General features: G+C 38.7%; 1 protein-coding gene across 1 annotated transcript in view; it reads right to left on the bottom strand.

Annotated features, from left to right (window-relative positions):
* Positions 1–5,478: 5,478 nt before the first annotated feature.
* The window catches only part of SMOC2 (SPARC related modular calcium binding 2), a 103,081-nt gene continuing 85,259 nt past the window's right edge, over positions 5,479–23,300 (bottom strand). The window contains exons 10-13 of the mRNA XM_035889634.1: positions 12,059–12,161; positions 10,869–11,143; positions 8,283–8,326; positions 5,479–5,502 (exon numbers count right to left, since the gene is read on the bottom strand). Coding sequence (XP_035745527.1) covers positions 5,479–5,502; positions 8,283–8,326; positions 10,869–11,143; positions 12,059–12,161 — 446 coding nt within the window. The remainder of the gene's footprint in view (positions 5,503–8,282; positions 8,327–10,868; positions 11,144–12,058; positions 12,162–23,300) is intronic.

Genomic DNA, 23,300 nt, shown 5'->3' with positions numbered 1-23,300 from the left:
ATTGTTAGGTGGGAGTTAACTGAGCACATGCATCTGTTGAGGGCTCACAGTATTTCTCAAATACTCCTTAGCTGAGACTTGCATCGATTCCCACTTGGTTGAAGCACAACGTTCTGTTACTCTGAGTACGGATTTGATGGATTAAGAAGCAAGAAGTTAGTGTTTGTCATTGATGATACAGGGCAGGAGTTTTCAGTGGATGAGAGCCCACCTGGGTAAAAAATATGAGCTATGGAGTAATATCCTGTAATTCACAGTATCTGTCATTGTGTTTTTTCTTGTGTTCTTTGTTCTGCGTCTTGGTCCCACTGGTATCCCAGCCTGGCATCTCAGAAGACTGAACCTAAGCTGTGGGTTCAGGAAGACTACCCGGGGGGCTACACACCAACAGAGCTAGAATTGCTCCTCAGGTAGTGGTCCAAGTGGGGTTTGGCATGCATCAGCCTCTGAGTGAAATGACTGGTAAAAGATAGAGATATGCTAGGATATTATTTTAGGTTTGAGAATGTTTGCATTCAGTCCCATGGCAGGCTTATTTTGCAAGCTGGAAAAGTGCCCTATATATTTCAGCAGGTCACTAATTCACACTGCTTCAACTGTGCTGCATAGATACCAACTAGTATAAATACTGTTAGCCAAGTTGCAGTTTTCTTCATGTTCTGTGTGCACACAGTGCTAAATCCATCAGCTCATCAAGTTCCAGTCCTGTTAAGTGAAAATGTAGCATTTCATTGCCTCATACTGGGATAGCAAGGTATTCAAAGACTATAAAATGAGATTCAGATGAAGCAGGACACGCTAACCTTTGGAAACCTGACTTCTTTCAAAAACCACTATTTTTTTATAAAAGTTGGGGGAAGAGCAAGAATGCTGCTACCTTTCACAATATTTAATTCTGGGATAAAATTGGTGTCAAAATTCCCTTTTCAGTGTTGACACTTCATGCTTCTTAGATAAAGGAAAAGAAGTTTCAACATAGAAGTAACCACAAAACCAAAAAATACTTTTATAAGTGAAATTTCATGGAAACCCTCAATCACATGAAATCAGTCAGTCATGGTTTAGTGAAAACAATGTTTTTCAGTGGAAACTTCATTCACCACTTTTTTGTTTGTTTTTTCTTTCCTGACTGACTACTTAGAAAAGATATAGGCATCTTCATAGATGTTCTTCAGGTACTGAGTGGGCTTTATAAATTTTTAGAAACTTTTATTTGTGTTATAATATAAAATTGAAGCCTTCCACCTACAATCTCATAGACTGTGCTAATCTTCTATGAGTCATTTTCTTCATAAAATACCCATTTAGCGAGGAATGGATTCCATGCCTGTGCAAAAAATAATTCTGTATTTGCTAAGAAGAAAGCAACCCTATGTATTGAATTGATGTCAAAAGAGAGTCTATAGGGAAAGGATGCCTCAGATGACTGTATTTTATGGAAAAAAATTTTCACATGCACAGAATGCACTCTCATTTCACTATCTTCCCTTCCAATAGGTTTTGTATTCCAGCAGTGACATTAGTCAGAGGACAACCTGTATGACGAAATAGGGAAGGTGCATGTAGGAAAGGCAAAGTATTGTATATATATCGCTGACCTAGATAAAAAGCAGACAGTCTTCTCTCCCTGTCACCCCCCTCACTGGATGTTCTAGAGAAATGTGTTGTTCTGAATGCTTTCCACATGAGCTTTTGTTTAAAGAAAAAAGTTACATGTATTATTTATGCTTTTTGAACAAAGGGCATATTTTGACTTATAAAACTTGAACTTAAACAATTAAATGGGACAGAGAGCACAGTTAGCATTAGTAATTTACTATAATCATTCTAATGTTTCAGACATCAATAAACATAGTTGGTTGCTATTTAATGTCAAAGTAATTACTCCAAAATTACATCAATTTGCCATCCTAAAGAAAACAAAAGTAATAAACCTTTCACTTTCTGCATTAAAGACTCTTTCACGGTAATTTCTATAACCTAGTTATATAGTACACTAGTGTAAATATTTAAAAGGGACAACTAAATTATCTTTGCCAGGGAAGATTTCTTAACCTCTATTAATCCATCTTTTATTACTACTGTAAAAAGAAAATATTAATTAAATCTATCAAGTCTTGGACACACTTAAGTGTCTTTAATGATGCAATCTACATTTTTGTTTCTCCTTCCAGCTTTCTAGGAATGCCTGGTCTCTCTATTGTCTTATGGCACTTAATGAAGGGCAAAAGCCTCGTCCAAATGAGAACAGTACAGCGTATTCCTTGATTTATATGCAGTAGGTATTTAGTTTAAGTCTTCTCCCTTACACTCATATGAACTGATGCTTTCTTGCTCTCTTATAATCTGAAACCACATTAGCAAGAAAAATTGTCATTCTGAGCAATCATCAAGGTCCCAGTTCTGCAAAATGAGTACCTGAAAGCTAGGCATTTTGTTAGGCTGGGAGAATACTGAGAATTCATTGGTTTTGGTAAAACTGGAACTATGAAGTTGGTCTACTTCTAGGGCTGGGAACAAGATGGGGAAGTTACCCAAAGTGTGGACAAAACATGGAACTTTTCTCACTGTATGGCCTGTTGACTAATGGACATTGCAACAGATTGGACAAATCATTGAACACATACACATTTTTAAAACATAACAGTCTTCCACTTACAACTTCATAAAAGCTCTACATAAATCTGTTCAGCAATAACTGGAACTAGAACAAATACTGGCCAGTGAGAAGCAGAATATAAGTTGTGTTTTCAATAAGAACAAAATTAAAATTGAAACTAAATTGTTGCACATGGAATAGGATAAAAACTAGAACTAATTAATTACTGCGGAACTAAATAAACACTGGTACTGTAGTGTGAGCCTAAGGGCCTATCTACATGGATTCCTTTTTGCTATCGAGGCTGTGCGTGGTTACAACTAGAAGGGCCAAGATTTATCAATTTAACTCACCTTTGTATATATGGGAGATACAGGAACCCAGTGTGAATTTAGCAGGCTTTCACATGTGTTCCGATTAGGGATCTGGACTCTGACTAGAAGTATAAGAACTCAGTTCTGCTTATAGCCAAGTGGTGTAATGGCTGGAAATCAAAATGAACCATAAATATGATGACATAGAAATATGTACAAAGATGAAATACCTCACGTTTCAGTCATTGTAGAGTGACAAAATTATTCCTATGTTGTATAAGTCCTTGGATACCTAAGAGAATGCCTATAGCATTTATTTGTGTTTTGATAATCACTTAAGGCTACTCATTACATTATCAAATGGCTAGTCCAAATTTGCCTTCCCACATGCCCTCCCAATTCAAATGGGCTACTATTTCAAACCATGGACATGGCAAAATATTTCATTGCCTACATTTATATTGTCTCCAAAGGCCACAGTGATGAAATTAGATGCTTCTTACAAAATGTTGCTATTAACCGTACTGTGCCCACCTAATAAGATGCTGAGCATTCTCAGGACTTACCTCTCTTTCCTCATTGTTTCCAATCAGGCTGAAAGTTGCCCAGCAGCTCTCACTCACACCAAGGGGAAAAGGTGTGATCACTATCTATGCCACGTTGCATTTTGATGAGAAGAGGCGAGAGACGAAGCTGAAGCTATATGGAGATAGTAGCAACAAAGGATCTGGCCTCAAAATAACTATTTTAAGAAAGCAGTGGCATGAGTAAGGCCTGAACTACCTCAAAAGAGAATTCAATAAAAGGGCAAGGGAAGAAAAGAAGATGGACACAATGTGACGTCATGAGGTTTCTTGTAAACTCAAGGCAGTGGTGAAGTCACCACTGTGTGTAACTGCATCCAAACATGGCTATCTGTATTGCAGAAGAAAAACAACCAGCATAGTTTGATAACATACTGATCTTTAATCTATAAAGAAGATTAAATTCAAAGTTTAACAGTATAAAAGAATAACAAATAATTTTTAAAACAAAAATACAAGATAACACACAGTTGCATCTTGGTTCCTCCTTGCTGCCAAAGCTTAGAGTACACAATTTCTGGGGTACAATTCCACTGCATACAGTGTTTCCTATCACTTCAGCATATGTTGAAATTGAAATGAAACATTTTTATTTGCAAAAAAGCTTTTCCAGGTACAAGCTCAAGCCAGGGTGCTGTTATGATTAGCTAGTCATATGTCTGATCCCACACATTATTTAAACAAACCAGAATGAAATCACTGCTTGTTGCAACATTCCTGCCTATTCATGTCAGCTCCTAGATGCCAGCAGTCCGTCTACCACTGCATCGATCAACCCAGCTGCTTGTAACTCACAGTTGTTCAAGAGCTGAACCTTTTTTAACTTGGGTCCCCTGCTCTAAGTTCACGTCTGCAAACTCTTATTCCCCTCAGGCACGCATACAAAAAAGCACTGGGGGGAAAATGACAGAGAAGGTATGAAAACTTGTGAGAACTTCTTTCAGACAGCAAGGAAAAAGCCTCAGGCAGGGGTGATGTGAGTAGCCCCTCCTGACAGCAACGGTTCATAATTTGTTTGGCTTTACCTCTAGTGGACCCCAAGGCAAACCAAAGAGTTGATGGGGGCAGCCAGGTGTAGGGGAAGAAAAGGTTGAACAATCTGTTTAGCATTCCCTGTCTCTTTATAGTTAGATTTACAATTCTGACCCATACAAACTCTGCTCCTGTTTTGCACTGACCACAGAAACATGGTTTTAGGCCCAGGCTGAACCAGACTGGAGTGACATTACAATCCACCTTACTCCTTGTTGGTTTGTTGTATTAATAACCCGAGTGAAAACAAACAAGGGGAAAAATCCTACCAAAACTTATAATGGAAGGCACCTCAAAAATGGATAAAAGGATACATTTTTCTACAAGTATCCCAACCATAGAATAACTGTTCTGAAACCATTAGTGGTTGCATTCTCATTGAATGATACTTGGAAAGCATAATAATAACAGTAAAACCAAATGAAATAAAATATTGCCACCGACGAAAACTGTTCAGTTAAAAACTGCAAAGCCAAGTAAACAGCAATTTACACACTTCCCTCAGTCCTGCAAACCTGAAACATCCAACATCACTTGGACAAAATTGAGAATACAGTAGACTTTTCAGCATAACACTACTTAAATGACAGCACTGATTAAGAAAACAAGGCATACTATTGAAACCAAAATACATAGAATCAGGTTTCTATGCTACTGTTTGCCAAAAAGCTATTTTTTAAAAAAAATGTTTAAATGCAAACTTTTACATCTCCAACACGTTTTACATATTTCAGACAAAAGAATACACATACATTGTATGTGATAATTTTTCAAAACTAGCCATTACATTTTCACAGATTAAAAAAAAAAGTCTGTTTAAATATTTCATTTCTACAAAGTGAATTTACATTTTTAAGTACAAAGTGCAAATACTACAGTTGTTTTTATTGCCTTTTGGTGAGGAAATCTCCCACATGTCAAAGAGATCTGCCTTGGATCAGTAAGCTGTTCACCCTTGCTTCTTAGAAACTTGCTGAAAGAAAAAAAAAGTTTCATTATTAGTGATGTTTTCAAGTATTCAAGTATAAACGTTTATCTCTATTTTTCAGCAGTGTCCACATGCCACTATTAGAACAAGAGTTCTGCACCAATATATATGGGGAATAAAAAAATCCCTGCCCCGTAGTCCTTTGTGGCATCTACAAACAAGGGCATGAGCAACAACTTTACTCTTTCTTACTTTGGCCTCTTTAAATTTATACCTGTCAAACACACACTTTTAGCAACTGCCTGGGCAAGTCTCTGGTGCAATATACTTTTCTATGGCATGTGATGTATAAGGAATGGGCTGCTGGCCAAAGTCTTATGAACAATCCATAGTTTCCTTATAAACTTTTTGCTAGGCTGCGAAAGACCCTCTGGGTCTCATTGACAGCATGTGTGCATGTATGTGTGTGTTTGTTGGACAGGGTGGAGCTGAGCAAGGGAAATACACCTGGCCACTACCCCAGTTCTGTCAGATCCATCATGTATTTGACCTCTTCTAGAGCAACCACAGCTGAGACTCAGTTAGCATATATGCATCTATATCTGCTTTCTTTCAGTAAGCCTGTGTGTGTGTACACATACAGATGTACACATATGTAAAAAAAAAATATTCAGGAATGCATGCCTAAGCACACGCAAACATATATATCACTGAACTGCCATAATCAGCCAGTAGACAATGAGTTCTTGAGTGCCCATCTCCTGAGTGGTGCAAATCTGATTACTCTGTCTTAGATGGGTGGTTTCCTCTGAGCGGCTCCTACCCAGCGCAGTTGCTCTTCAATAACTTCCTTTCAAGTGAAAACATTTGTGATGAAAGCCACCTTCTGCATTTGCAGCCTTGTATTGTTCGAGTATGAAACTGCGAACAGATGGTTTGCTGAGCTAGACTTAATTCAAAGCTATCATTTGTCAGCAACAGCTTTTAAAATAATTGGTGCTGAGTCAGCAAAAGTATTTGACAAAATTAAAAAACATAGATGCGCTAGGACACTTTTATTACGGATCCTGCAAGTCAGGATCAGATTACAAGAAAGGGAAGAGGGCTTGTCATGCTTCAAGTGTAATGCACGTGTGCCAGTAATTGCCATTATATAATTAAAATAACCCCTTTGAATGTTTTTGAGTTCCGACAGGATAATTGTTTTCAGGCTGCCTTGTTTAAAGAATAAATGATTTGTGGGGGGAACTTGAAAAGTTAAGACCACAAACATTTGTTTAAACAAACAGAAACTTATCGCATCCCTCTAGCTCTGAGAATATTTTATATTCCATCAAAGGTATGTAGGAGGCCTCTGGTAGAACCCACAACCAACGTTGAGCTTGCCTTAGGAAGTGTGAACCTAACATCAAACAAATCAGAGATAAAGTAAGCAACAAAACGACTAGCAACAATGAGACGAAGATTTCTGTTGGCTTGTGGGGAGGTTCACCCTCAGTTCAGTTTTTAACAAATTAATCTAGTGTTCTGATAGATGGGAAACTATTAACCACAACTATGGGTTTGGGATGTTTTTAGCCAAATTCCTATTTTCCCAGCTGCAGGGTTACCTGAGCTGTTCTTATAATATGTTTATATGAATATTTTTAAAAACAATTCATCATTTGCTGATGCTTTGTAGAAATTAAGCATTTAATTCCTCTAACTGATAAAAGAATGAGGCAAGAATGGTATGAAGTTGATTCTTTTACTAGACCATTCAAATAACCGGCAGACTCACAACTCCTTCTTCACGCCCATGCAAAAGTGCCAGGAAGTTGTGCCCATGTTGTCCAGAAAAGCAGATCTTTAGGGTTAATGATTGTAAAAATAGACACACACAAACAAGACCCCCTTTTTTAACCTTTTTCCTGAGCTTCCGGTTTAGCTCCTCCTTTTCAATGTGTACCTTTCCTTGATTTAAAAATTCTACTTTTGTGCCTTTTGTAGCTCTGAATGCCTTGAGTAGCCAAAGCGCCATGAATTACATACGTTGGTGTTATTCAGAAAAACAAAATCAACTCTTTGCAGAAAATTGATGCAAAACCAAATCATGGATTATGCTGTCAGGGCACTTGACATTTTATTTGCTACAATCATTCTGCAGACCTAACCGATTTTAGTTTTAACATACATCAGCAGACTGATGCAAATCCTAGATCTCCAGCATCACTTTTCTCAGCCAGCAAAAGCATTTGAAATTGACAGCTCTTTTCTCCACACTAAGATTTTAAAAGGTGTTTAAAACCACCATACAATAATTCAGTGGGGTTTGTGAAGTGTACAGATTTTCATAGGGCATAGGAAATGTGTGGCTTTTTTCACAAAGTGTAATTTCAATCAAAGTGTATGTCTATAGTATGACTCACAGGAAAATTGACGGAATTCAGATAAAGCAAAAAATGCAGATAAAGCAGTGCACGTTTAAAAGTCTATGGGAATGCCAACATTCAGGAATGCAGAAGACTTGTATGAGTGCTCAGTTACACTCATCTAAGTATCACTAACCTAGATGCCAATTACACTTTACTAGGAACATCCACATGCGGGCACAATCCATTTTGAATTTATGCACATTTACTCTGCACCTGTAGTTGACTAATTCAGCTTTCCTTAGATAGAATTTAAGTCAAAATTTGCTAATCTGGATGCTGGTCTATATTTTCCTGGCAAGTCTGCAGAATGGCAGATGGATGTAGTTTGAAGATGCAAAGACAACTGTTAAAACCCCAAGAAATTCAGCTGGGCAAGACAGGAATGGAAATTTTGCTCTCCTCAGTACTCACCTGCCTGCTGGATGAAGTGCTCTCAGTGTTGGTTTTAGGGGCTGCTAAAGGAGGGAAAAACAACATTATGAATATAGTTTGCAAGTTTTCTGTAGCTTCCTGAAGAACTGAAGCTCTCATTCAGGTATTGTTTAGAGCAAGGTAACTGCACCGCTTTCAATAAATGAGATGATAAAATATCTCAGATCTTTCATTGAAGCATCCACTTTTTTCTTTCCTCAGTACAGGTGTTGCTTCTATCATGTTGTATGAAAGTCGAATGACAACATTTCTTGCCAGTTAATACATGACATTTGCTTAGGACAGATTGCATGTAGTCAGTGTTGAGCATTTCAAACTTATTAAATCTTTAGTAGTAAATATAGCCTATTATCCTTGGTAGGAAAGAGGCATGGACAAGCAAACTGTCTGGAAAGCATTTACTTTGCTTAAAGACATTGCACAGGAACAGCTCTACCAGCCAAAGACATTGTTTACATTTAATCTATAAACCAACAAAATTATCACTGGTTTTTAAATTTCTTAGCGGCAAAGTCCAAGACAATGCTCTAAATGAAGTAAAAAAAAAAAAAAGCCAACAGCTACCTGAGTCTGCTGGCCCATTCAACTTCACAAGCAAATTTGGGAAGCTCAGGAGGAACTCACCCTCCTGGTTTTCCATGTCAGTTTGCTAGTCAATCGAGCTGCATTGGGACAAAGGGAAATGAAACTGGACCTTGAAAAATACTGCAGAAACTACCATTCCCCTGAGAAAGTATATTTTGCAGCTCTCTGGCTCTTACATTCTTTCAAATGATTTTCACAAGACATCTAGGACTCACGCAGAGCAATATGGAGCAGCCTCCTTATCTCAGCTTTCACACCTCAGGTGACAGGGTCTCATCTATTCCCAGAAATATAACTCTAGCTTTAGTGGAGTGGAGACTGATTTCTTTTGTGCAAGTGAAAGGATTATCAGAAAGGAAATTTTAATTATCAAGGAGGAGAAACAAAAGAGAATGCTGATATTCCAACTAAAGCAATTTTTATTGTCCTGTATTTAAAAACATGTATGTCTAGGAAAGCAACCAAATTATTTGTTTAGGTGTTTTTTCCAACTGGTTGCCATTAGTTTTTCAATGCAAAAGTTCTGAGGTATTTTTTCCTTCCATAAATTAATGTTCTCATTATTGACTACATCTTTTTTTGAGAAGCTCTGTTAAAAATCTCCAGTTATGGTGAACATAATTTTTTCTTTAGCTAAATCTGTGTGTGACCTTCATATAATTTCATGCCTCTTACAACTGTCTTTTCTGAAACAGGCAGCTTATGTGAAGCAGGAGAATCCTAATCTTTGGGTTTTTTCACTGAAATGGGCATAAGAAAAACTGGGGTTTGTTTTGAGTCTTGCTATAGCTTTCCTTTATGTCCTGGAGCAGACTTCGGACCCAAATTTCATCTACAATAAGACCAAGGAGTGACGGCTGCAGCAGGACAGAAGTGTGTGGAAGTTAACATATGGAGTGACCATAATGGCCTCGACTTTAAGACACTCGTCTGCCAAATAGTGTAAATGAAAAAGGTGTTACATTTCAGTTTCCTTATTTATAGCATAAAGATAACAACAATCATCCACCTTCATATACAGTTTTTTCACCTCTCTCACCTAAGTGAAAATTGCAAGGTATTATTATTAGGTACAGAAAAACCACAGAAAAAAAATCCTGCATTTGATATATTTGTTTCAAGATATCTGTTTCTATGAGACAGACAATTTACTTCATTCGTACTATGTAGAGCTATTCCTTCTTCCTGCAGTATTGCCTTTCTAGGATTGAATACAACCAGTTTTGTGGAAACTATTTTATTTCTGACCACATTTCCCAGTTGACTTGCTTTTCATTTCCTGTGACACCTTTGTTTTACAGCCCTGGCTTCATTTTAAGGTCCCAGGCAAACAAAACAGTTCGCCTATATTCATATTCTACAGCTTCTTATAGTAGGGGGATCTGCTGTTGTTGTTTACATTTTTTTTAAAAAAAATCTTGTTCATTTTCAGGAATTGTGTGATTGAACTCTGCATGGACCACTACAGGCTGTAGTTAGTTGTCCCCCTTCCTACCAGTTTGGCAGCAAGGTAAGGTGGCTGTGTACCAGCAGTTGTTCCACCTGTTTGGCAGATGACCACATTCCTCACTCTATCTCTAAACCACATTTAAGAAATGAGAAGTCATTAGAAAGCTCAACGATGTGCTTCCTTCCCAGCAGGGCTCCAAAAAGCACAGGTGTGATACTTCCACTCATTCAGGACATAGTACTGTAATAACATTAAACTGGCTTTCTGATGACTGTTAATGTTATCATAGCCTCTTAGGTTTCCTACTGTAATACATTTAATGGTGAGAATCAATGGGAAGGTTTTGATTCTGCTGGAGCAAAGTGATGATTTGCCTACTCAGAAGCAGCTTTCCTGCCATCTGCCCTAAGCAACAGCTGTGTTAGCTGCAGACGGGTGTATTCTTTTATTTTGTATACTTTTGGCATATACAAAAATCAGACTTCGTCAGCTTTGAAGAATTCAGTGAACAAGGTAGAAAAGGTTCTTACTATGGCGTTTCTTTGTTTCTGCTTTACCTTCTTCTTTTGTTACTCCCAAGCAACCCATTAATTCTTGAACTGATAAGGACTTATCATTGTTCACATCGCAGTATTCCACAAACTTCTTCACACATTTTTTGGGTTTTGATTTCTTTCTTAGGAATCTCTTAAAGGGCTTTATTTCTTTCTTGCCAATGTCACCACTGGAGTTTTTGTCTAGCTGTTTGAAATACCAGTGGACCACTCTTTCTTCCAGAGTATGATTTGGATCAGGTTCTGAAACCCTGAAACAGAAAACAAGAGTTTAGTCTTAATTCTGAGACATAAACCTCAGTTTATACCTTTATTTCAGAATAGTTAAATCACTCTCAGATGCCTTGTTACATAAACCTCCCTGCTTTTGGCCACTAGCTTTTTGTAGTGAATCCCTCTTTTTTCACTTTGGCCAACATCCCAAATTTTACACTAAGGGCTGAAATCTGCTCTTAGTCAACTCTCCTCTCTGAAACTGTGTGGAGGTCAGCACCATACTCAGAAACAGTGCTTTCCCTTGTCCCTTCCTGAAACAGAGAAAAGTGAAGAGAGAAACAAAAGAGAAAAAGACAGTTTCATAGGTGGCAGGCACATTAAAACACATAATATACCCAACTGAGATAGTCAACAGTCAGCATCGCCAAATACCAAGACTCCAATAACAAACCATGATGGATGCTCTTAGAGGCAAAACACCTGAATGTATTGAAATACAGGGTAAGTTATAACAAGTGCCACCTCCTCTTCAGATGGTAAGCACCTGACCTGCAGATGCCCAAAGTTTGACAGCACTTATGCATTTTTAATTCTACCGTTTACTGTTGATAGCATTGGTTTGCTTTACAAGCAATTAGGCAAAATATGAATCAGAAAGGTAGCACACATTCATCAAGTAAAGCCTGAGAGGAGAACAAAGACTGAGAGACAGTTGCACCAGCAGTGACAGATAAACTCTAAGCTGTGCTGCTGCTGAGAATCCAGTTATCAAGTGCATCTCTTTCTAGTGGACTTAGTCCACAGCGATAACTTTGAAGTAAGCTCTCCTAGACAGGTTCTTGGAAATTTACCCTTTGTGAAGGCAGAAGAAGAATTACTTCTCAAAGCCCTCATTCATTCATCACTTCCAGAATCCTTTTAAAGACACACATAAAGGATCTGAAACCCACCGGCTAGAAGACAATGATGGGTCAGAGACTGCGTGCACCATATCTGTGGACAATGCATCCAAAACACTCGTCAGGAACTCATTCTTCTTGGCCCCAGGACAACCTAGAAAACCAGATTTTTTTCTTTTTATTTCCTCTTTTTAGAATATATAAATTACAGCAACAGTTCAAACTTAGAGATAGATGTGACTCCCTGTATGCAAATTCCCATAAATTGTGGACAAGTTCATAACTTTATTCAAAAACAAGCATCTAAATTCAGGTACATATCTGTAACATAGAGCAGGAATAGAAAAACATCCTTTTGAACTCAAGCAATTGGAAATCCGGTTTCCATACTTTGGGTCCCTTTCTTTCAATTTTGGCCATTATTTTTCCTTCTGTAAGATATTTTTCCCATGGGTGTCACACTTTGAAAAGAACAGCTTTGAAACAACAGAAGTTTGTACATGACAGACCATTGGAAACATGGACTAGAAGCCCATAGCACAACACTTCTTTTGGTCCTCTGAACTACCACTGGCTTTCTCAACACACACCATCTCAGTGCATTTGTTTTCCTCTCTGTAAAATGACAGTCAATTCCTTTCCTCTTACACTTTTCCCTTGGACAGGCATTAACTCCCACTACACAGCACCTAGCCCAATCGGATGCTGTTAGTTGGTACTTTGGCTCATACTGTGGGATCCTGTGGTGATGCTAGATCATCCTCATAATTGCATTCCCTACGCCATGAAGATCTTCTCTGAAAGAAACTGACAGCACATTTCAGAAACATAATACATCAGATAAATATATACTGAGAGATCCACTCTTAGAGCAGTGCAGCTGGGGCAGAACAATTCATCTGACAAGCTCATGGATGTTGACACATGAAGGTTTGCTTATACAATGCACGTGCTTCCTCTCCTCTTCCCTAGAGCCCTGAGCCAAACACCAGGTCTTCCTCTGGCCCTGTAACAGCTGAGTTAAACTCCAGGATGATCCAATGCAGTGGCATAGAGATGACAAGCTTGAAGCTGGAGCCCACAGCAGGACTTTCAGAGATAATTCTGCACTGGAGGCCCACTCACCCATAGTTCTGTTCTTAAGTGAAAAAAGGAAATGCTTTGAAGTGTTGTAGAACTAATTAGTAGGGATTTGCTTTTTCATTACACTTCTCAGTGACCTCTGGAGCAGGCAGTAGGATTATCTGAGCCTGAAAAGCCTCATCTTGCCCAGCAAATTATTTTTTAATGCATCCCATGTTGATCCAAGGAAATGAACCTGTGTTATATTAGCCCTTAGCTCTGTTGCAGTAAGAATAGCTCAGCTATTATGTATAGCAGCAGCACCCACTACATATTATTGTCTAACACATTCATGCAGTTATGAGTTCCCCATCTCTTATGTGTTTGCCTTCAGCACCAGGGACATTTTATTCCAGTAACTGTAAAAGGCGTATAACAGAAATTCACTGAAGCAAGTTTCACTGCACTAAAAGTACATGTCTGAAACCAGATGTCACTCTCCTAGGTATGTTCCTCTTTCCTTAGCCTTTAACCAGTTGTTTGGTTTTTTCCTGTTACAACTGGAAAAAAAAAAAAGAAAAAAGAACAAAAGAAAAAAACTCAACCTAACAGCTATGCCTATAATCCTAAATTTGAGTTCAGTGAGGCAAGCACTTGAGCTTTCTCTGTATGGCACAGAAATGAGAAGGGTGGCAAGAGATTAATTTGGAGGGACAGAAGACTGTGCCAACAGGTTCCTGTCAGCATTAAGTGCATAATTCAAAAGTATATTCTCTAGAGCAAAGAGCTTGCTGGTAAGTAAGGCTCAGATGCTGCAGCCATGTAAGTAAATTGTTCATTGTGATTTAAATGAAGCCACATAACCGTGCAAGTCACAAAAGCACATTTGACCAGAGATGAGCAGGCAGAGCCCAAGCAGTTCCCATGCAGAAGGCACATCCGGCCCTGTCCTAGTTCACAGAATTCTATGATTCTATGATATGTGCTAGCATGGCAACCTGCCTGAATCAAGCAACTAAGTCCCTGAGCAACCTACTGAACTCAGCACTACAACTTGCTAGCAAGGATGCTTGGCCTGTGGACCAGAACTGGTTCTCTTCAAAGGACAGGCAAAAAGAGGTCTGTCTGAGGCTCTCCATGTAGACCTATCTTGAATGATACAAGCTTTATCCATTTCATGCTGGGGCTGTGTTACTGTCATCAGGCAGAAGCCTGAATCCTGCTCCAAACATGAGTTGTGAATTGATACAGGGCCCATGGAAAATGCAGACAACAATACCTCAGCGTATAACAATGCAGTGCAATATGGAGACAAGATAATTTGACTTTTTTTCTTCCTCTGTCCTTTTTGGGATAGATAATAATGTTAATATTCAATTTGATTTAGGAGCTCCACCTGAATTTTTCATGTTAGCTATGAGTATATTCCTGAAACATCTGGAAGAAACAAAAATGTGTGCTTTAGGTAGTTTCCACTGCTGTCCAGGGAGCTGCTAAGTGTACATATGCTACAGATGTAGACATCAAAATCATGACTTAGCTTGTTATTTATGAGATACAGCTAGGTAGGGGAAAGTATCAACTTCTAAATTCATACGAAATCATGGGGAAAAAATTCCATAGTTTAAAGCCTGCCTCTGAAATTTTTCCTTAAGATTAAGAAAGGTTTCTAAATGTGTATTGCATAAAGTTGCAATAGCAGCTGACAGCAGTAGAAATCTTCTCATAGAAAAGAAATCTCGCTGTTAAAACAAACACAATTGGTTGCTGTGAAACATTCTAAATTATAACTCCACCACTTAACGTAAAATGACACCCTACAAAATCCTCACCAGTTAAATACAGAGAAAATATTCAGTTTCTCCCAATTATAATTTTTGCTGATGTGTGGGCAATCACACAGCAATTTACCTCACAGTGAAATCCCTGTTCTTTGCAGGCGTTATTAACTCAGAGTAATTCTCTGGAGGCTTCACACTGAGCTTTAATTTTCAACAAACTTGCGGATGAAATGGCAAAACTGGGGGAGCTTTAGCTTGATTGTAATGAATAATTCACTCTTAGTGGACTAAATGCAGAAAGGGAAAGACTAGTCTCTTATGGGAGCCTTATGCTTCTTGCTATAGTTTATGTACTTCAGTTTCTTCTTGTGCAGCTGCTTGTCCTGTGTCAATTTGACAGCTTACATAAAAATTAATTTGTTGTTAAAGGGTTGAAGTTGAAACCACATGAAGTAAACCTACAGGTTCAGAGATGTAACACAGAGTTGAGTGTTTGCTTTAAGGATAGTTTTACCCAGAGTAAACCTTAGACCAACAAATACATACCAAAAATGACGGTAATATGCAAACACCTCATTTCAGCTATAATATAAAGGTAATCAAAGAATCAGCATTATACATTATATATCTTATATGTACATGTGTCTCTCTATAAATATATCTACCTTTAGTACTGAGGATGGATTTTTGGAGTTAAAACTGTGGGGCAGTTGTCTATAAACCTCCTAAACCATGTACTCAAGTGCCTTGGAGCTCCCTGCTTGGTTGATAATAATCTACTACTGTCAATCTCAGAATATTATCTTTTACAGCACATCTGAAGCCATGGCTAGAAAAGTATTTTGTTCATTCTGTAAAAATGTGAATACAATAGATAAGATTAATCACTTTAAAAGGGAGTTTACATTAATCTTTCTGCAAGAGAGGAAACTGTCCTGAGTCAGTCACTCAAGTAATTAAAGGCATGACAACTTCCAATTAGCAAATCTGAAGCTTCTTTTTTATTCCCTATTTGTTAATATGAATATCAGGCTTAGCAGTGCACTCAAACACAATGATCACTGAAATATGTCTGAAGATTATAAATAAGGTTTGACCTGCCAAAAATCAGAATGATCAGAACTATTCATGCTTCTTTTGCAGCTTTCGCTTCACTGAAATACAGTGGTATACAGGAGAAAAGAATTTAACAAAGTTTGTCAACACTACTGGTTATGCTGGGAGAGCAGACAATACAAGGAAAATGTTTTTTCTTGGACTTTCATTCTATGCACACATATGTACAGTTCACAACTTTTTTTTTTTCTGTTGAACCACGTAAATCACAAGTTTGTGTTTGTCTACATATGCTGAGGGCCCTCCTCATTTTTTTTAAGACATCCTGAGCTCTTCCTGAGCCCTATTCCGGAAAAAAAGCCCTTCAAAAGATAACCCTGGGAACTGAAATTTGTAACTCTGCTGGAGACTGAAAAACGGACTCAACAGAGCCAGTGGTTTTATGGCTCATTGCAGTTTTTCCCTCACTGCACCTCCTGGTAAACTCTCACAAACTGTAATTATCTACCGCTTGGTCTCTATCCTAGAGGGGTTGAGGATATTATCATCTCTCCTTGTTAACATCCCTCAGGTATTACGCTTTCCTTTCCTGTAGTCCTTCCCTTTCCTTTAGCCCTTCCCTCCTCTCCCTTTACCTTTTTCTTTTTTCTTCTCTTTTTTCTTTTCTTTTTTCTTTTCTTTTTTCTCTTTTCTCTCTCAAATATTCTTACCAATTAAAAGAATGAAACTCAGAGCCAAATTCTCTTTTACCTGTGCTCACCCACATTTCAGGAATAATAAAGTAGAACAGAACAGATGTTAGCTGGAGGGGAACTACAGATCCATATTGCTTTGTAGCCCCAGATCTCTGTGTCTTACAGAGAAGATGTATTATTTCTAGAGAAGGGCAGGAAGCGGATTTCAGATCTCCACATTTATTTAACTTTATTTTTGTTACTATTTTAAAAATTATCTTTCTGTTCTAATTTTGGGGGGGGATGAGGGACACAAAAGAGTTAACAAAGGATGCTCTTTCAAGGCCCTACCCTTCAATCCCAGGCATTCATATCATACCAAAGTGCATTGAGTGGGATTTGTTGAACTCGAGCCTGCTGAAATGAGGTGTCTCACCCATAACAGTTATTTAAGCTCAGTATAAAGGAACCCATTCAGAAGACATTCAACCCAACTACCTTAGACTTTTTCTTAGAATAGGATAGGATCTCTCTTAAAATGTATCTCTTCTTCCCCATTAACTACTGAGGAAGCCCAGACAGCTACCTTACACTCCCGGGTGGTATAAAACTGCTTGTGATGAATTCTATACATTATTCTTTAGGTAAATGTGGTGGAAAGAAGGGATAATGTTCATAGCAGAAACACATAGGATCCTATAAACAGTTTTCACAGGCAAACGAATGACAAAGTTAGGGCATTTGTTGATAGGAAAAGCAGTTCATTACGCTTATTTCAGCTTTTGTAATGTAGTTATCAAACAAGAAAAGGAGAATCAGAACATCACAGCATAACACAGGCAATGTGAAATTATTAACTTTTGATTACCACTTTTTAGTTTGGTTCTTCCTCCATGACAGTTTGAAAGGGTTTTGAGAAGCGAATTTTTTGCTGCTAACAGTTCAGAGAAGTCACTGTGAGAACAGGCAGGGATGAAGCAGCTACAACACTGTAATCCCCTCAGATGCCTCCAAAACTTAAAGCAGAACTTGAGAAGGTCTGTGAACCTTATTTGCATTTTTAAAACATTCTCTTGTGGACTCTTACCTTTCCAGTTTTGACTGGGAACAGGAAAAAGGTCTGAAAACTCAGATGATAAGCAGATCTTGCTCCTTTGCTGCCTAACTGGACACAAGGCAGCTGATATTTTTATTAGGTAGTCACTGCCTACACAACATCTAACCCCAGTTTTGGAGGCCAAAGACATTTCAGTATGTTGAGAAGAATCTGAAATTCTGAGCATTTAGGTTCAGCCTATGCCAATGCAAACTCCTAATCTTTAGAGACTTGTCGCCTTACGTTTAACATGACCTGTAATATAGCCACATCGGTCCAGCTCCAGTGTAAGAAACACAACATACTCATCTGAAGTGTTGGCACAGTGACACAAGTCAATCAGCCCACTGATTAGTGAAGAGTTTCAGGATTAGAAAGGGGCCAAAAAAAAGTCCAGAAGAGAAAAAACACTGGATCCAATTTTCAAAAGGTTATACTTCTCCTTTACATGCCATTTTTCATGACTGCCTGTCCCTGAGATATACAGCTGGTATTTCTGACTCCTCTAACACTTTCAACAATAGCTTATTAAATTGAAATATTTTGGAATCCAGTCATGTATAGTATGGCAGGCGTCTGAATCTCCACATTATCACTCTGAGAGTCTTAACAATTAACAACCAATATTACTTAGGGAGTCAAAATGAAATCCTTTTTAGTAGACATTTATTACTTTCAATTCACTTGTATTTTCATCATGCTGTTATGTTTCCTCTCAGGAGATGGGTATGAAATAACCATATTTAATTACCTCCATTTAAATATCCATTAAAAAGGAAAAGCTATTTCAAAAAATGTATGTTGTTGCAATTATGGAAGTGACCTCAGAAATAAGGTGCATAATTCTGGTCTCCTGCTGGAAAAATTGAGCTATGGGGACTTGCTTAGTGGGGATGTTTTTTACATTACTTAATTAACCTAAGTAGCCTGCTCCTTGGAAACATGCATGAAAAACAGTCTTTTCTACAAACTGATGTTGATGTTAACCTTTCTGGATATCTCTTACTGAGACTTTTACCATTGGAGACATCAGCTGAAAATCCCAAAAGCATTCACTCTCCACTAAAGCCACAAGAAAGCTCTCTCTTCAGATACTAAGAACCAGTGGTCATTAAAGCAAAAAGATTAAGGAAATTCAGAGATGAGTTAGAAACTGTCGGCCCAGCAGCACACATTTATGTGAGAGCTATTTTCGAAGAGTCCCTGCCCACAGAATGGTACCGGGTTTTCAGAGAAAAGAGCAGAACCTTCATGCCAGTCTGTGGTTCTTGCACTGTCATAACAGAGGACGGATGGAGATGTAAGGCCAGCGCTCCTTAAAGATACCCCTCCACATCTCCTTTTCCAGCTCATCCTGCCCTGGGCCATCCAACAAACTGTGCCTTATTTTGAATATTCTATGCTTTATTTTGCTTACACAGATACCTACAATTACTGAATTTGAACTAGGAAACAAGTTTTCATTGATGTATCTGATTATTTTTTATCCCTCCCATAACTGCAAAAATTAAAGATTTTTAGAAATTGGATTTCCAACACAGAGGAGAGCTGGGAATAAGGGGAGGAAGGCATGGCTATTTCTTGGAACATTAACTATATACAGAATTTTGACTCAGAATAAGTTTTTACAGCAATGATTAAAAGAGGTTTATAAAATGGAAATTCTGGAAGTAACTGAAGTGAAACAAGAGTCAGCAAGAACCACTAAAGCATTACTTAAACACTATGGAATGAACTAGTCCTTGGAAACCTGGCATCACGAAAATATCTCTCTCTCTTTATGTAGTATTTAATTTGGGATTGGCAGTTGTGTTACCTTCTTGGACACTTTCCATTAAACATGACAGATTTCCTCTGCAAATACCATTTCAAATCTCACTGGCTCATCCTTTGCTAAACAAAAAAGCTGTGAAATGACTAATGCAAAAGCATAAATGCAGCCTTACAATTTCTCAGTGTGAAACTTTTACAAGGTATTATATTATGCAAGAATGAAATGCCCTTAGCTCCTGCAGGCCTTAATAATTAGACACTATTTATTTCACTTAAAAATGAAGGTCCACTCCTAATTCACCATTACGCAGCTCACTTCTCCAGGGTTGACAGAGAGAGATCTCTGTAGCTACAGCAGGTTTCCAAACCAATTTTCTTTGCAAATTGACCTCTATTTGGAATGGATCCTCCAAGCCAAATATAATACTGCGTACCTCATTAAATGACAATAAACTAATGTTCAAGTAATGATGAGCTTGACTTCATCCCACAAGAAGCAGGGCAATTCAGTTAATCATGCCACCCTTCACTTGCAATTTACAGCAAGCACTGAGGAAATGAACACACAGTGCTGGGTAGCAAAGATCCTGCAATGACAGAAGCACAATGGAGTAAATTAAAGATGGAGATGAATGTAATTATGGTTCTAAAGTGCCTGCCAGGAAAGATGCAATGCAGCTGACTTCATGTAAAATAGTTTACAGTGTGTAGTTTGATTACAAAGTGCCTTGGGTAGTTTTACAACATGGAGATGCAATTACATGATAGTATTCCATTATGGATTATGAGGATGGTTTCCTCATTGGACTACTACACTGTATGCTAGTGCCGTTGTGCACAGTGCGGTCTGTTTCCCTCCTGCATTTGGTCAGGAACCCAGCAAGGAATATCCTGCAGCCATGCCAAGGCCTGGATTTCCTTGTGTTTGTGCAGAAGCCTATCCTGTCAACTTCAGCAGAGGTTGTGGAGTTTAATGCTAATCAAGTTGCCTGGAGTCGGTCACTTGGTATTAACAGGTAATATCTGATAGGGCTGGGGAGAGAGGTTATTGAAAAGTGGAAACCATCTCAGGCTTACTGACCGTGGGGCTTGAGAGGAAACAAAGAGAGAGAGAGAAAACCTACCATACCCCTCCAGCAGTCAGGCTTGTCTGAAAAAAACCATGACCCCATTTTGTACATAGGCTGAGATGACACGGACCGCTGCAAGACTGAGCATGTGTACACAGTTACAGGAGCATGTGTGTCCTATTTCTGGAGCAGGCCACGAAAACTCATTTGTTGATGACACAGCAACAGCAACACAGGAAGGAGATTCTCGTGCATCTTGCTGTCTTCTGCCGCATATTTACAAGAGATGGACACAAGACACCACATTGTATATTTGCACCCTGGGCACTGCAGGGGATAGGGGAAAATACAATCTGAATGTGCAAGAGCAGCATCCCAAATGGTCATACCTATCAAAACTGAGCCCTTCCTGTGCATGTGTAATAACCTGATTTCCGGTTATGCATTTTCCAACAGTAACTGCTTGCCTGTTGGCGAATGGAACTGAAATAATTACTCTGATTATAATTCATACACCCCACATTTCCATTCTAACTCTCCTGTGAATACTTCTTTGATATAAATATGAGTACTCTAATGTTGCTTTAGTAAACAGCAATCATTTTCCACCCCAAGTGAATGAATGTAAAGCACTCATTCAGTATTAGAGGTCCACGCTCCATACTTGGAGATACCCAACACTGCAAATTCCAACAGACACAGAATTTCAGTCCATGAAATTTATATGACTAAACTAAAACCTCTACAGAGGGCTCACATGCTACATGCTAGATTGTCAAAAATCAATAGGTGGTCTACTGCTGGTTAAAATCAGAAGGCAGAAGAGAAGGTAATGAGAAAAAAAGATAGTTAGACCTTTAAAAATGCCTGGGATTAGATTAAAAAATTCAGTATGTGTGTGTGGATTACAAGGACATAATAAACAGTTAAACCCCATCCATTTCTGTCAACTGATACAAGCACATTCACAGAGGGTTTTTCAGCAGGGTTCAACTACGCGTGCCATCACAAAGACCAAAGCTTAAACCAGAACAATTTCTTTGTGGGAAGCAGAAGGACATCAATACATGGTAAGGGCAGTGAAAGGAGGAGACAAACATGGAGAGAACCAGGTAGAAAGCCAAGGGAGAGAAGAGAGACGTGGAAACCAGTAGGGAAAAAAATCTGCTTGCAGTTTCAAGTCAACTCACACGGACAGCCTGTGCTCTGACACAGACACCTCCGACAGCACTGACACTGACAGAGTATTAATCTTCCTCCCCCATTCTCCTCCAAACAAAACTGTAGTTCACTGAGATAGCTCTGGCGTTCACATGAGTAGGCTTCTGGTGGTTTTGTTTTCTCTGCTTCTGCCAAAGCCATGTGGATAACATGGCTGAATCTCTGCATCTTTAGCTGCATTTGCAGAGACAGAGGATTTTTATATCTTCCTATTGCTTCTGGCACTCTCAGTATGTGACCACGAAGTAGCTCTCTCTAGGCCTGGCCAGGAGACAACAATTCCATCATGTGGAAAGTGTCAGGATTGGGTAATTTAGATCTTACTCTGGTGCAGAATGAGTGCTTTTTTTTCCTTTCTTTTTTTTTTTTTTATTATGAACAAAACACCCCATCCTGTCTTGGCCAAATAGCTTGGCAATGAGGGCACACAGCTGAGATGGAGGAGACTGAGGTTAGGAAGGAGATTCTCGTGCATCTTGCTGTCTTCTGCCGCATATTTACAAGAGATGGACACAAGACACCACATTGTATATTTGCACCCTGGGCACTGCAGGGGATAGGGGAAAATACAATCTGAATGTGCAAGAGCAGCATCCCAAATGGTCATACCTATCAAAACTGAGCCCTTCCTGTGCATGTGTAATAACCTGATTTCCGGTTATGCATTTTCCAACAGTAACTGCTTGCCTGTTGGCGAATGGAACTGAAATAATTACTCTGATTATAATTCATACACCCCACATTTCCATTCTAACTCTCCTGTGAATACTTCTTTGATATAAATATGAGTACTCTAATGTTGCTTTAGTAAACAGCAATCATTTTCCACCCCAAGTGAATGAATGTAAAGCACTCATTCAGTATTAGAGGTCCACGCTCCATACTTGGAGATACCCAACACTGCAAATTCCAACAGACACAGAATTTCAGTCCATGAAATTTATATGACTAAACTAAAACCTCTACAGAGGGCTCACATGCTACATGCTAGATTGTCAAAAATCAATAGGTGGTCTACTGCTGGTTAAAATCAGAAGGCAGAAGAGAAGGTAATGAGAAAAAAAGATAGTTAGACCTTTAAAAATGCCTGGGATTAGATTAAAAAATTCAGTATGTGTGTGTGGATTACAAGGACATAATAAACAGTTAAACCCCATCCATTTCTGTCAACTGATACAAGCACATTCACAGAGGGTTTTTCAGCAGGGTTCAACTACGCGTGCCATCACAAAGACCAAAGCTTAAACCAGAACAATTTCTTTGTGGGAAGCAGAAGGACATCAATACATGGTAAGGGCAGTGAAAGGAGGAGACAAACATGGAGAGAACCAGGTAGAAAGCCAAGGGAGAGAAGAGAGACGTGGAAACCAGTAGGGAAAAAAATCTGCTTGCAGTTTCAAGTCAACTCACACGGACAGCCTGTGCTCTGACACAGACACCTCCGACAGCACTGACACTGACAGAGTATTAATCTTCCTCCCCCATTCTCCTCCAAACAAAACTGTAGTTCACTGAGATAGCTCTGGCGTTCACATGAGTAGGCTTCTGGTGGTTTTGTTT

The sequence above is a fragment of the Egretta garzetta genome, unplaced genomic scaffold, assembly GCF_000687185.1.
Source record: "Egretta garzetta isolate BGI_Z169 unplaced genomic scaffold, ASM68718v1 scaffold122, whole genome shotgun sequence".
Classification (NCBI taxonomy): domain Eukaryota; kingdom Metazoa; phylum Chordata; class Aves; order Pelecaniformes; family Ardeidae; genus Egretta; species Egretta garzetta.
This window is presented reverse-complemented; position numbering and strand designations above follow the sequence as displayed.